General features: G+C 35.4%; 1 protein-coding gene across 2 annotated transcripts in view; it reads right to left on the reverse strand.

Moving 5' to 3' along the window:
- The window catches only part of abi1b (abl-interactor 1b), a 31,233-nt gene that overhangs the window by 9,259 nt on the left and 8,409 nt on the right, over positions 1-13,565 (reverse strand). For both annotated transcript variants that reach the window (XM_051132503.1, XM_051132497.1), the window contains exons 3-5: positions 8,519-8,695; positions 885-991; positions 572-712 (exon numbers count right to left, since the gene is read on the reverse strand). In XM_051132503.1, the coding sequence (XP_050988460.1) occupies positions 572-712; positions 885-991; positions 8,519-8,695 (425 nt within the window). The remainder of the gene's footprint in view (positions 1-571; positions 713-884; positions 992-8,518; positions 8,696-13,565) is intronic.

A 13,565-nucleotide genomic window follows, 5' to 3' on the forward strand; every position in this document is an offset into this window, starting at 1 on the left:
CCGTTTATTGCTGTTTCTGAGCATTTATTTGTGATTGCATTTAGAGACATACATTTGAACTTTATTTATGATGCTTTACAAATACCAAGTAATGTATGAAATAGAGTTGATCAAATGCAAGTAAATAAAAATGAGAACTTTACATTATGAATTAATAATTGAATGACAGTGGTGATAAGTTTCTGGATGTACTATACATTCAATATATGATTACCACATGAGTCATGTTCATTCATGTATTTCATTCACTTTTTATTGCATCGAATTATCATCATTTCCTGAAATTTGGCATCGCTAAGACTGCATCTCTCAGGCCTAAATATCTCAAGTGGAATTTAGTGGAATTTATTTGATTTCAATTCTGTTTCCTGACATTCCAATTCAATTCCAGTTCCATTTCCTGTCAGCTGCATGCAATTCCAATTCCAATTCCAGGAAGTGAATTGGAATTTACCATTCATTCTCAATTCAATTCATGAATGGCCCCAACCCTGACATCTCGTACAAAGGGACATTCTCTCAAACCATCAGAAGGCCTGTGCTGTCTCATGAATGCAAGCGTGAGATGTACCTGTGCGTTCGGGGTCTCTGATTGAGCGAGGCAGTGCGTCCTGGGCTGTTCTGGCTGCCCAGACGTGCTGGACTGGTCATGTAGTCATTAGGCACCACAGGAGGTTTGACTGGCTCGAGTGTTTTATATGGTGTGTTTCGTCTAAAAAAAGCAAAAACACACAGTAGAACCTACATACAAAAAATGACTGTGTTCAGATGCCAGAGGCAGTATAAATAACAAAATCACATGAAACAGCATATTTTATAACATTCTAATAATGGAGGTGTGCAAACTAACATGAACACATGGAAAGTAAAATACAGTGACTTACCCCAGGGTACCTCTCCCTGCCATGGGTGGGCTTGGGGGCTTTTGTGTGGGTGGGTTAGTCCTGGATAATGTTCCTCCACCTCCACGAGCTGGCTGGTTATTCCCTTGCTGAAAGACATTCAACAAGGAAAACAACATTGTGACAGCTTTCACAGCTATGATAATATCTGATTATTCTAAATGCTAATCAGTTGCAAACATGCAGCATGATGTAAACTACAAAGAAATGTTTACTGAACAAAACAGCAAAATATGCTGGTTTATATGATGTATTACTCACTACCAGTCAAAAGTTTTTGATTTTTAATGTTTTTTTAAAGTCTCTTTTGCTCACTAAGCCCACATTCATTTCATCAAAAGTACAGCAAAAACAGTATTTGAAGTATTTTTACTATTTAAAATAACGGTTTAAAATAACATTAAAATATAATTAATTCCTGTGATTTCAAAGCTGAATTTTTAGCATCATTACTCCTGTCACATGATCCTTCAGAAATCATTCTAATATTCTGAGTTGCTGCTCAAAAAGTATTTATTATTATTATTATTCTTGAAAACAGCTGAGTAGAATTTTTTTATGTTTCTTTCATTAATAGAAAATTCAACAGAGAATTCATCTAAAATAGAAAACTTTTGTAACATTTACAAACGTCCTTATCACTTTTGCTCAATTTAAAATCAATTTAAAACATCCTTGCTAAATAAAAGTGTTAATTTCTATAATTTCTACTGACTCCAAGCTTTTGAATGTTATAGTGTATAGTATTACAAAAGCTTTTTATTTTAAATAATAATAATAAATAATAATAATAATATATGTTTCTTGAGCGGCAAATCAGCATATTAGAATGATTTCTGAAGGATCATGTGACACTAAAGACTGGAGTAATGATGCTGAAATTTAGCTTTGATCACAGTAATAAATTACATTTTAAAATATATTCAAAGAGAAAGCAGTTGTTTTAAATAGTAAAAACATTTTAGAATTTTACTGCTTTTGCTGTACTTTGGATCAAATAAATGCAGGCTTAATGAGCAGAAGAGGCTTCTTTGAAAAACATCAAAAATGTTACTGTACAAAAACTTTTGACTGGTACTATATTTTACAGTTATGGTAATATTTTTTCCAAAAAAAGATTTATAGATTTATGAGCTAAAGTCTTCTCATATTAAATTTTGAAAATGCACTATAATGTTCACTACACAACACTGTACAAAAAAGTTGGATGCTTGGAAATAAAGAACCAAGGTGGAGATGGTTGTGTTTCAGGAGCCAGAAAGCATTGTGGGTTGTGTCAGGCTGTACTTACCTTTGCTTTAAGCCACTAAGTGAAAGCATTAAGGAAAAGAGAAGATAAATCACATTATTTAATCACTTTAACTTAATGAAAAAGTGAGAGAGGAGAAGCGAAACAAAAGACCTTTGAATAAAGAACAAACAAACACTGATCTAATTTGACTGATAGAAATCAAGACAGACAGAGCACAAAGTCAAAGCTGTTTACACAAAACAACCAAATGATAATCACATAAACATCACTCATAATTACCATCTAATCAGGCTTATTTGCTACAGAAAGCAGAATTATGAATCGAATGAAATGGCTTTTCTATCTTACAGCATATTTCTAATGTATAATTAATCCCTAATGTTCATTATAACACAATGTGACAAAATTGCATGCATTTTGTCAGTAAACAACTGACATAAGGATTTAATTCAATGCATATTACAGATCATTTTAAAAGTTAAACACCTACAATCATAGCTGTAAAGTAAATATGTAAACTATCTTTCGAGGGATTGGTTCAAATACTTGTTTCCCAGGATTGTTGCTATTTGGTCCACATCCATCTTACTAACATGCTAATGTTATGCCATAACATTAAAGAAAAATATATTTCAAATAAAAAAAAACTCCCTTACTTGTCAAGCATGCTGTAAATATGACTAAAGATAATACCTTTCTTTACTATAAATATGATAATAAGCTTAACAGTATTAAAAAAAAAAAAAAACAACAACAACAACAACAACAACAAATACACAAAGAGTTCACATGCAAAAACCTCTAAGTACATCTGACGTTTTTCTTTAAAAATGAGCATTTCTTTCTGGCTACTATGTATAGACCAATTTGGAGCAGACATCACAGTTACGTCACTTGCAGCTGCGTGCGCATAGTGGTTGCAGAAAAACACTGGTAACAAGTGGTGGTAAAAGGGTAAAATCCATGGAATAAGAGAAAAACATTTTTTTTGTGCCTTTTGATGTCAAAATCAGAATGCAAATAATTTTTATAGAATACTGTCGTCAAAGACCCCATTTGAAGCTAAACGCATACGTTTAAATGTACAAACTGTGGATAAAAACTGCTATGATTACACTACTTTTAAAGTGTAAATTTGATTTAAACAATAGGTCTACATAATATTCACATACGCTGTTCATAGGGGACGTATTGTATTAACCCTACAGTTACAGCGTGACTTTCAAACAAACGCAAAGTGATTTGCAAATATAAAACTCTATTTGAGAGAAAATGCAGTGGTATGGACAAATATATATATTGTGTATTACAACTGTGAGACTCAGTTGCCTTTTTATGAGGAAACTTGGCTTGATTTTCTCACAAATCCGTGCAGGCAGATTTTCTCACAAAAACAGCAGATGGCACTGACAGTCAATTTACGCTAGTCTCCTGAGACCCAAAACACCTGTTTACCTTTTCAGGGAATACAGCAGACCAACATGAGTGGAGAGCAAGTGAGTTTCTGTCTTACTATATCTATAATTAACCATTTAGATTAGTGGTGCAACGGATTACAAAACTCACGGATCGGATCACTCACGGTTTTTGAGTCACGGATCGGACCATTTTTAGGGTCAGCAAAAAAGGGGAGGAGTCAAATGTAATTTGCTTTCCATTTATTACAAGAACAGTATGGCAAGAAACTTTTGGTTTTATCAAAAATAACTTAAATAAAATAAAATACAAAAATACCTGAGACCTGAAAATACCAAACCAAAAACTTATAATGACTATTTATTTTTCTTTCAGAAATTCTTATGTTTTAATTTTTCTGATAATCAGATACAGGCATTAAACATTTATTTATTTTTAATGAAATGAAAATTAAACCCTGCCTTTTTCCAGTTATTTCTTTTATTATTATAATTTCTGCATTTATTTGGTTATTTAAATTTGCCAGAAATAGGAATATTTACACACCTACATTATACTTTACAAAAGTAATACAAGACTAATACATTTCTATTACATGTTAAACATTACTTTTATTTTGACAGGTTGCCGGTTAGTTTTTGTGCATATACACTATGATATGATGCTAATTTTCTCAAATGAACCGGTAAAATTTACATCAAGTCACTCGTTCAGCAGTTCTGGAAATTAAGTTCATGCGTTTATGTCGTCATATAATGAGATGCAGAGGCCGAAAATAACCGCAAACGTCACCTGTGCTTCATTATTAGTGTAGTAAACAAAACCGTGTCTCTGCCATTCATTCATACAGAGCCAAGCGGAACATGGAGGATTCATATTTAAACCGTCTTTTTGCGTTTTAATATTCACAGACACTAGTCCATATCGCGACTCGAATTAAGTGAGAGGCCTACTTTTGATTTATTAATCCAAAAATTGACAAATTCTGCGGCATCCCCTCCTATAGAGTAAATCCGTTTTCATGAATGGACTCCGCGATCCCGTCCGCGTTTTAGCGGAGCAGAAATTGTAGACGCGTGACCACGTGACGTAACGTTAGAGAGAGAAATGACATGCCGTTGTGTAAATATTATCAATAACATAAGGCTATTTCGTTTGTTTAATAAAATAACAAGGTATAGACCTGTTCTATAGGAAAGGTAACCTTAAATGACGTCTGTTCTGATCTGGCACTATATAGAAAATAAAGTTTACTTGACCTTCATGGGGGGCGGGTCACCCCCCTAATATAATGGCAGGGGAAACACTGTAATCTACAAGTTTTAAAAACGAGTTAATCCGTGGGTCACGTGTGTTCTGAACCGTGGGTCCTGATCCTCACGGATCAACCGCGATCCGTTGCACACCTAATTTAGATGTTTTCACAAAGCGACTCTATACTACAATGTCAGTGAAATTCAAAATAAGTGCTGTAAAGTAACACGATTGATCATTTCAAAAATCAGTAGAGACATGGCTAAACTTTTAACCAAGCAGTCTTGCACTATAAAAACTGATCCATTCTGCGTATCCTCTGTTGGATCTCGGAATATAGAATATATACATGTTGATACAAGTGTTCAACATTCAAAACAACGGAGGAGTATAATAACAATATATCATAACGTTACCTAATGCAGAGAATACGCTTGCAGTGAGCAGAGTGACCGACAAGAAGAGTGAGGTCAGGCAAGACAGGCAAGACTAGGGTGGAAGTTTGGCAATGTTTATTATTTTGAAAAGTCTGTTGACTTTTGCCATTTATTTATGGTGGTTTTCGAAGTTTTTTTTGAACATTTGTTTCTTATTTATTTGTTTCTACAGTGTTTACTGATTTTTACTTTGTGTAATTTTTCTTATTCATTTTGCTAATAAACATTCCACATTTCTTATTTATTTGATTCCACAGTATTTACCGATTTTCAGTTTTGTATATTTAAAATTTATGTAGGCCTAGCCCAAGTTATTTTTTTATTTTATATTAGGCATATAGCATGGTGTAAGCTATTTGTATTCGTTTTGTTAATAAAAGTTCTATGATTAATTTATAGGCTAAGTGAGTTTAACGTTGTATTTGTTGTTGCTTGAATGGGATTCAAGCAATTGATGCCGAATTGCCGCTAACTTAAACGTGAAAGTAAAATGTGCACTGCGCATTTACAAGCTATTTAAAAGTGAAAGAAAGTGAGTGAAAAGAGAGAAACTGAAGATATGTGCCATTTAAGTTTGGAGCCAGTTTCCTACTTTCCTCATAATTGAGAAAATTTGTTTCTGCTGTAGCCAAACAGTAAACTTGCAAAAGTGGGAAAATAACAAAAAGAGAATCCTCTCTATCAAGACAAGTTGAGAATCATGAGTCGCGACTCATGAGGATATGGGGCTTAAACTGAAATTAATTTACCCAAAACATACTTATTCTAGCCCCCCTAAACTCCGCCTATGGCACAGACGTTTTTTTGTTTTGTTTTTTACCCATGTATCTGCGATGACTCCTATAAATTGGGCGCACACGACATCATTGCTGTACGTCGGGTTTACGTTCAAGCGATTTTTCTTCATAAGAATTATTTCGGACTTGAACTTGATTCTTTTGCAATATTGTAGGCAACATTAAACTTGATTATCGTCTCTGCCTCGTCTGATGATCTGTTTGCTGCTGCCTGCCGTTGAAAGGCAGCAGGGAGATGGGACACTTGTGCAGTGCATTTATCGCGCCATGTAATGTGTTTTATAGATGCATTGTGCTTTTTCAGCGTTTCAATTCGAAATGTATTAGAACCAGGCACAAATGCACTATGGCCGGCCATGGTCTTTCCACACTCTTTACAGTAAATGCAGTGGATTATATTATCGGCTTTACTGTAACTTAGCCAGGGAAACTGGTTAAGCCACTCTCTTCGAAATGTATACACTTTCCCCCTTTTAATTTCAGTGGGCTCTGGCTCGGACTCGATCGTATGTGGTTCATTATCTAATGCCGTCTCTGGACAAGGGCTTGACATAACCTGGGAGAGGTTGATGGCTCCGTGTCAGAGCAGTGGTTATGATTTTCGGACGGATCAGGCCTTAACTTAACATTCTTAACGAAAAAGTTGTCAATTGTTCTTTTCATCTTCTCTCATCATCCACAGCTACATCCACTCTGTTTATCTGACGGGCCTAGGCTACTCACCTCTCTCTGTCTGACTGCAGCACACGCATTTTCAAATATACACACACCATATCTGGACCACGGCCAATCAGCGGGGGGTTCCGCCCTTCACTATCTCTGATTGGTTTAAACCACGATATCGGCCTAATGTGCGTCTGTTGAACCACAGTCGCGGAGACTTTTTTTTTTTTTTTTTTGCTCTCAAACGGCTGGTCGCACCGGTGCGGCCTCAGATTCTTTTTAGTCACACCATTGAGAAATTAGGTCGCATGTGCCCAGAAAAAGGCAACTGAGTCTCACAATTCTGATTTTTTTCTCTCATATGCAGGTTTATATCTCCTAATTTGGACTTTATAACTCGATTTAACTCGGAAAAAATAGTGAGTTTGTCAATTCTGAGGGGAAAAAAGCCAGAAGTGTCAGTGTTTCCCCTACTATTATATTAAGGGAATGGGATTTTGAATGGGATGAGGCTGGGATTCAGCACATTTAAAGTGAAAATATTTGATGAACATATACTATGTGTGTAAAGCATTCACTCAGTATTGTTATCTTTTTTTTGACCAAGATGGCTTTTACACGCTTTTGCATTGGAACTATTCACATATACATACAAAAGTTGTGATGGCGGAGGAGAGAGGACATGTCAATCACAGGTGATTGACACAAAGAGGGCAACATTTGATGAGTTAAGTGTCCTAATTACTGAGCCAGTATGAGGGCAGCCTGCGGGCGTTTACTCCGCCAAGGGGGAAAAGGCCAGCGCACATCAGCACGAAACTAATGAAGCATTTAAAACAGGTCTTGGGGTGAGCTGCTGGCACATGGCCGTAAGATCTGGCTCAATTAAATGTATAAGGAAAGAAAAGGCTGAAGAGCTAGTGAGTAATGTTGACAATAATGCAACAACAGACCATCCACACCAATCATGGCATCATCCCATAAAAACCATAAAAGACACATAAAAGTCAAAGTAAAAAGGCAAAGACATCTTTCTTAATTACATCTCAGTTCAGATAGCGACAATCTAATGTGATAACATCGGTAAGAGGGTCCAGAGAGCAAAGTGATGTCATTATAACAGCTCAGAGCTGACACTGATGGACATGAATAATTTAATAACATGAATATAGTGAGGGAAACCCGAGAGGGGGCTACAAACACACACACGCTCTGTAGGCCATGAAGTATCAATTTCTTTATCAGTTTGTTGATTCTTCCTTTTGAATACCGTTATCTAAAGCAATCAGATGTTTGTCTTCATTTAATCAAGGAAAAGTAATTTGAAATGATCCAGTCCTGGTTCTAAACTGTTAAAATTACATTTAAAGGGACAGTGCACTCAAAAATGAAAATTCTGACAACCTTTACTCACCTTCAAGTGGTTTCAAACCTGTATGAGTTTCTTTATTCTGTTGAACACAACAGAAGATATTTTGAAGAATGTTGGTAACCAACTGATGGTAGCCATTAACTTCAATGGAATTGAAAAAAATTACAATGGAAGTCAGTGGCTACCGTCAACTGTTTGGTTGCAAATATTTTTCAAAATATCTTTTTTGTGTCCCACAGAAGAAAGTCAGTCATACAAGTTTGGAACAACTTGAGAGAGAGTAAATGACAGAATTTTCATTTTTGAGTTTGAGAACAGGAACATGGTAGAAATTAGAGGTTCTTCTACATTAATGAAGTCCAACAATATTAAGAAGGATCGTCTAGTAAACATCAAACATCCTGACATCAAAATGACAAACTTACTTTAACACCGTGACCCACATCATCCAGCAGGGTGTAATCTATGGGCTTCCTGATGTAGCGCACGGGTCGCTCCATGTTCCCGGGGGCGATGATCTTGTGGGTCCGAGATGTGTTTTTGTTGGTGGTGAGGATCCCGATCTCTCGTCTGGCAACTTTTTCTTTATGAATGTCCACAGTCTAAGAGAAGATGGGGGTGAAAATGGGTGAAATTTTTGAATTGTAAACATATTACATGCCAGTATATATTGCTTTGAATTGTGTATGTATGGTGATTGAATTCTAATGAAACGTGACCTCATTAGTATTTGTATGTAAAGTGAGGTTCTTGCATATACGTACATTTGGATAGGTATGGATAAATAATATGGTGTGTGGTGAGCGCACTGGCGCCGTTGTCCTGTGGCTGCCGTCGCATCATCCAAGTGGATGCTGCACACTGGTGGTGGTTGAGGAGAGATCCCCCCATATGATTGTAAAGCGCTTTGGGTGTATAGCAATACACACAATGAAAGCGCTATATAAATGCGATCATTCATTCATTCATTCATTCAAATAAATATAATGGCATCAAACATTAATGAATATTATTTATTATAAATGCAGTTAATTCAAACAATTTAGTATCTACTTGCCCAAACAAAGGATTTATTCAAATCTGTCTATGCATAAAATGGTTTATATTTTAGAACATGTCCAACCTCCGATACATTATAAATTTGTATATAGCATTTGAAATTCAGTCAGTAAGCCAGTAAGTGTTCAGGCAGTAAGTGTTTATTTTTGGGAAATTAGTACATATACTCAGCAAGGATGTATTAAATTGATCAAAAGTGACAGTACAATGATTTATAAAAAAAAAAAGTAATGATAATAAATAAATAAATAAAATTCGATTTTAAATAAATGCAGTTCTTTTGAACTTTCTGTCCATCAGTTCAACAATAATAATAATAAATGCTGCTTGAGCACCAAATGAGCATATTAGAACGATTTCTGAAGTAATGGCAAAAATTGTAATAATAATAATTCTTCACAATATTACCGTTTTTAATGTGTTTTTTTTTTTGCTTTTTATCAAATAAATGCAGCTTTGGTGAACATAAGCGACTTCTTTTAAAAACATTATTTTAAATGTACAATAAATATCATTTGAATCATTTTTGAAGATTTGTTTATTATGTGTTTTATATAAGTAATAACACAATTTTAAGACATTGTGTTATTACTTATTTATTTATGTACATTTTACATAAAAATACCTTACCTAGTGAGATCATAAAATCTGATTTTCCCACTTTTCTTTATTTTGTTTTGTGGACTTAAGATGAATTTGAAATTTTACTGACTATTCTAATATCTCAGATTCAGATTTAATATTTTAGAACAATTAATTTCTCACGGGATCAAATTTTATTGCCATTATATTGTCACAGGTATTTATTATATACGACTGTAAAATGGTTTGTTTATCTCTGAAATAAAAAAATATTCCAGAACAAAAATTTCCTGTTAATTTATTAATCCATGTCATCCAAGATGTTCATGTCTTTCTTTCTTCATTCGTAATGAAATTAACGCTTATGAGGAAAACATTCCAGGATTTTTCTCCATATAGCAGACTTCAATGAGAGCCAACAGTTTGTAGGTCCAAACTGCAGTTTCAATGCAGCTTCAAAGGGCTCTACATGATCACAGCTGAGGAATAAGGGTCTCAGTTAAAGCTCTGCCATTTAAACTATATATACACTTTTTTTTGGTTTTGTTTTTTTACCACAAATGCTCATCTTGCACTAACTCTATAATGCACGTCTACGACTTACTAGAAGTTGGGCTAATGCAAGACAAGCATTTGAGGTTAAAAAGTCTACACATTTATTTTAGAAAAACACTAATTGTTTGGCTAGAGAAGACCCTTATTCCTCGGCTGGGATTGTGTAGAGCTGCACTGAACCTTTGAAGCTGCACTGAAACTGCTATTAACATATTGGTAAGCCTCTCCCCTTGAATGCAGATAAGCTAATGGCAGTCGAGTGTCAGTTTCACGTGGAGCGGAACTCAGACATCAGCTTGCATCAGTTTTACTGTTTATGCTACAAAAATGGAAAAACTATGTGCCTGTGGTACTTGTAACACTGATTCCAGGTATCCTGAGAGGATAGGCAACAGAATTTATTTTATTACATTTCCTAAACCCAAACAAAACAGAGCAAAATGTCCCTAAGCACTCAACCCCAAATCCAATGAAAACAAAAACGTTTATTTTCTGCTTGTCATACAGGCATTAAGTTAGAATTTTCATCTGCTCAAGCAGAACGTTAATGTCATCTTGTGCTTCAGCAAGGTATCTCTGGCTAAACCTAGCTAACGGTAAAATTAGTGAGTCCATGCTAATGTACAAACCTAAATAGCGAACTGTTCTGACATCATGTACAGCATAGGTCAGAAACACATAAAGGTCTACATTTTAGTGTCTCTCCATATTAAAATGGTTTAATGTACATTCATTTAATCGTACCCTGCGATACATAAACAGTGTTGGTCCATGTTGTCATCCGCGATCGTGACAACCGACCGTAATATGAGTCCACTTCCAAAACAAAAATTTACAGAAAATGTACAAAATCATGTTTTTTGAATTAAACATTTCAGCATTTTTCTCCATATAACGGACTGATATGGTGCCCCAATTTTGAACTTTCAAAATGCAGTTTAAATGCAGCTTCAAACGATCCCAGCCCGAGGAAGAAGGGTGTCATCTAGCAAAACGATCGGTTATTTTCATTTTTAAAAAAAAAAAATTCTATCTAAATACTTCTGTAATCTCAAACGCTCGTCTTGCCTTTCTCTCCTTGAACTCTGTGTATTCTGGCTCAAGACTTTTAGGGTAGGTTGAAAAACCGTATTTTCTCCCTCAACTTCAAAAATAATTTCAAAATCATCCTACGTCGCTGCAGAAGTACCGACCCAGTCTTTGCAAAGTGAACAGGCAAAGAAGATCAAACACCCTTAAAAAAGGTAAAACAAAAAAACAATTTCTTTACGACTGAAGAAAGAAAGACATGAACATCTTGGATGACAAGGGGTGAGTACATTATCTGTCAATTTTTGTTCTGGAAGTGGACTTCTCCTTTAAAATATTTAATAGATCTCTCCATAGAACATTTAATACCCACCAGAATGGTGGCCCTTCTGGATCCAAAATTGTGCAAAAACATTGTGGGACAAGATTTTCATACAGACAGCTGTCACCCTGTTTCAATGCATATTTTGAAGTATCACATCAGAAATGAGTGGAAACGCCATAATTCGGGTTTTTTTTATGCTCGCTTGAGGTGGTTTTGAATTGTTTGAAAAAGGGTTAATGTGAATAACGGGAGATTTAAATGCATTTTGCGAATTAACGCACCAAAGTCACGTGACTGTGTTATGGGACGGGATAACTTGACTAACTAGCAGATTGATGTCATTACACAGCATCTGAAATGTTGTTATTGTCATTCTAAAATGCCTGAGCAAAGTCTGCTGTTAAAGTATTTTGCATAATTGCCTCAAAGAAGTCTTACAAGACTATGTTCCCAAACAGCAGGCATCCGCCTCCAGAAACAGTGCTTACTCGCAAATGCTTTAAGTGATATTCCAAAGTAAATTCGCAGCTTTGGATGGAAACCCGGCTATTGTAAGACAGTGAGCAACTCTGTTTGTTTGTCCAAGGGAGCAACAGTAACTAAGGGGGGCGGGGCTTATCGATAGGTCAGTCTGGACCTTCAAGCTGTTGATTCTTATTGAAGTCCACTATATGGAGAAAAATCCTGGAATGTTTTCCTCAAAAAGCTAAATTCTTAATTTTTTTCGACTGAAGAAAGAATGACCTGAAGATCTTGGATGACATGAGGGGGAGTAAATTATAAGGAAGCTTTTATTTTGGAAGTGAACTTATCCTTTAACTTCTGTCAAAGTGTGTTTAGTTTTATTTTCTACTATCCCAAGAACTACATTTTTAAATAGCTTCTTCTGAGAATGATGGCATGTTCATGATTTTGGATCAGTTGTCAATCCACAGAAACAACAGCTCTTACCAATTTACCTGCCCATCTCACACAGATGTTTGGACATCAGTAATGAGATCTGAGACTGTGCCATTTTTGACATAGTTTGCCTGCCATATGTGCTTATCTTCTTAGAAACAAGTGGTGGCAAACTAGTTCACAGGAGCCTTTTAACTTCTGAAGGCGGCGAATCATTAGATCTAGTTTCCATTAAGGCTCTGCAAATCTATTCTAGCACATAATGGGGGAATGGGATCTCTTATTACTCTCAATAAACACACTCCACTCCACTTCGGATGAAAGAATTCCACTCCGACACTGTGTTCAAATGGTGATGCAAGTACAGAGAAGACTAAGAGTGTCTGACATGTTCTTTACAAATCATGGCTTACAATGAAACCAAGCTTACACTCAAGCTTTAGTTATCACAGAACGTCAAGCATTATGATTATTTAATTTCCAACCTTTTCAAAGCAGTTAATCACCCTCTAGTCTAGTCCGTGCAAATCTAATTATTTATGCATATTACATAAATAAGTGATGGCAGTCAGGAACAGCAGAGCATGTAAGGAAAACTGGAGAGGTAAGATCATTTTTGCATTTGGTGCTCCTCTTACACAGCAAATATGATTTACAGGACAAAATAGCAAGGGTCGAAGTATTAGGCTTTTGCAAAACTCAAAGACAGGTAAATTGGGAAGTCAAGTCAAATATATTTGTTTGGTATGCTAGTTCACTATATGCACTGTTTCACAGCAGCTTTAGAGAAAGTTGCAAAATTATGTCAATTTAAATTTAACTGCTAAATTTAAGTTTTGTTGAAAGCAAGAGGAAATATTTCTCAGAAAGCATCAAAGAAGATAAGAAAAGTTGTTTTAAGCGAAAACCAGTCGGTTAGACTTGAAATTAACATTAACATAGAAGTTATTTAACCAACAGTGTTGAGAAATACCGGCTATGGCTTTAATTTAAATTAGTAGCAGCTCTAAGTAATTTAAACA

This window comes from Labeo rohita, chromosome 2, assembly GCF_022985175.1.
Source record: "Labeo rohita strain BAU-BD-2019 chromosome 2, IGBB_LRoh.1.0, whole genome shotgun sequence".
Classification (NCBI taxonomy): domain Eukaryota; kingdom Metazoa; phylum Chordata; class Actinopteri; order Cypriniformes; family Cyprinidae; genus Labeo; species Labeo rohita.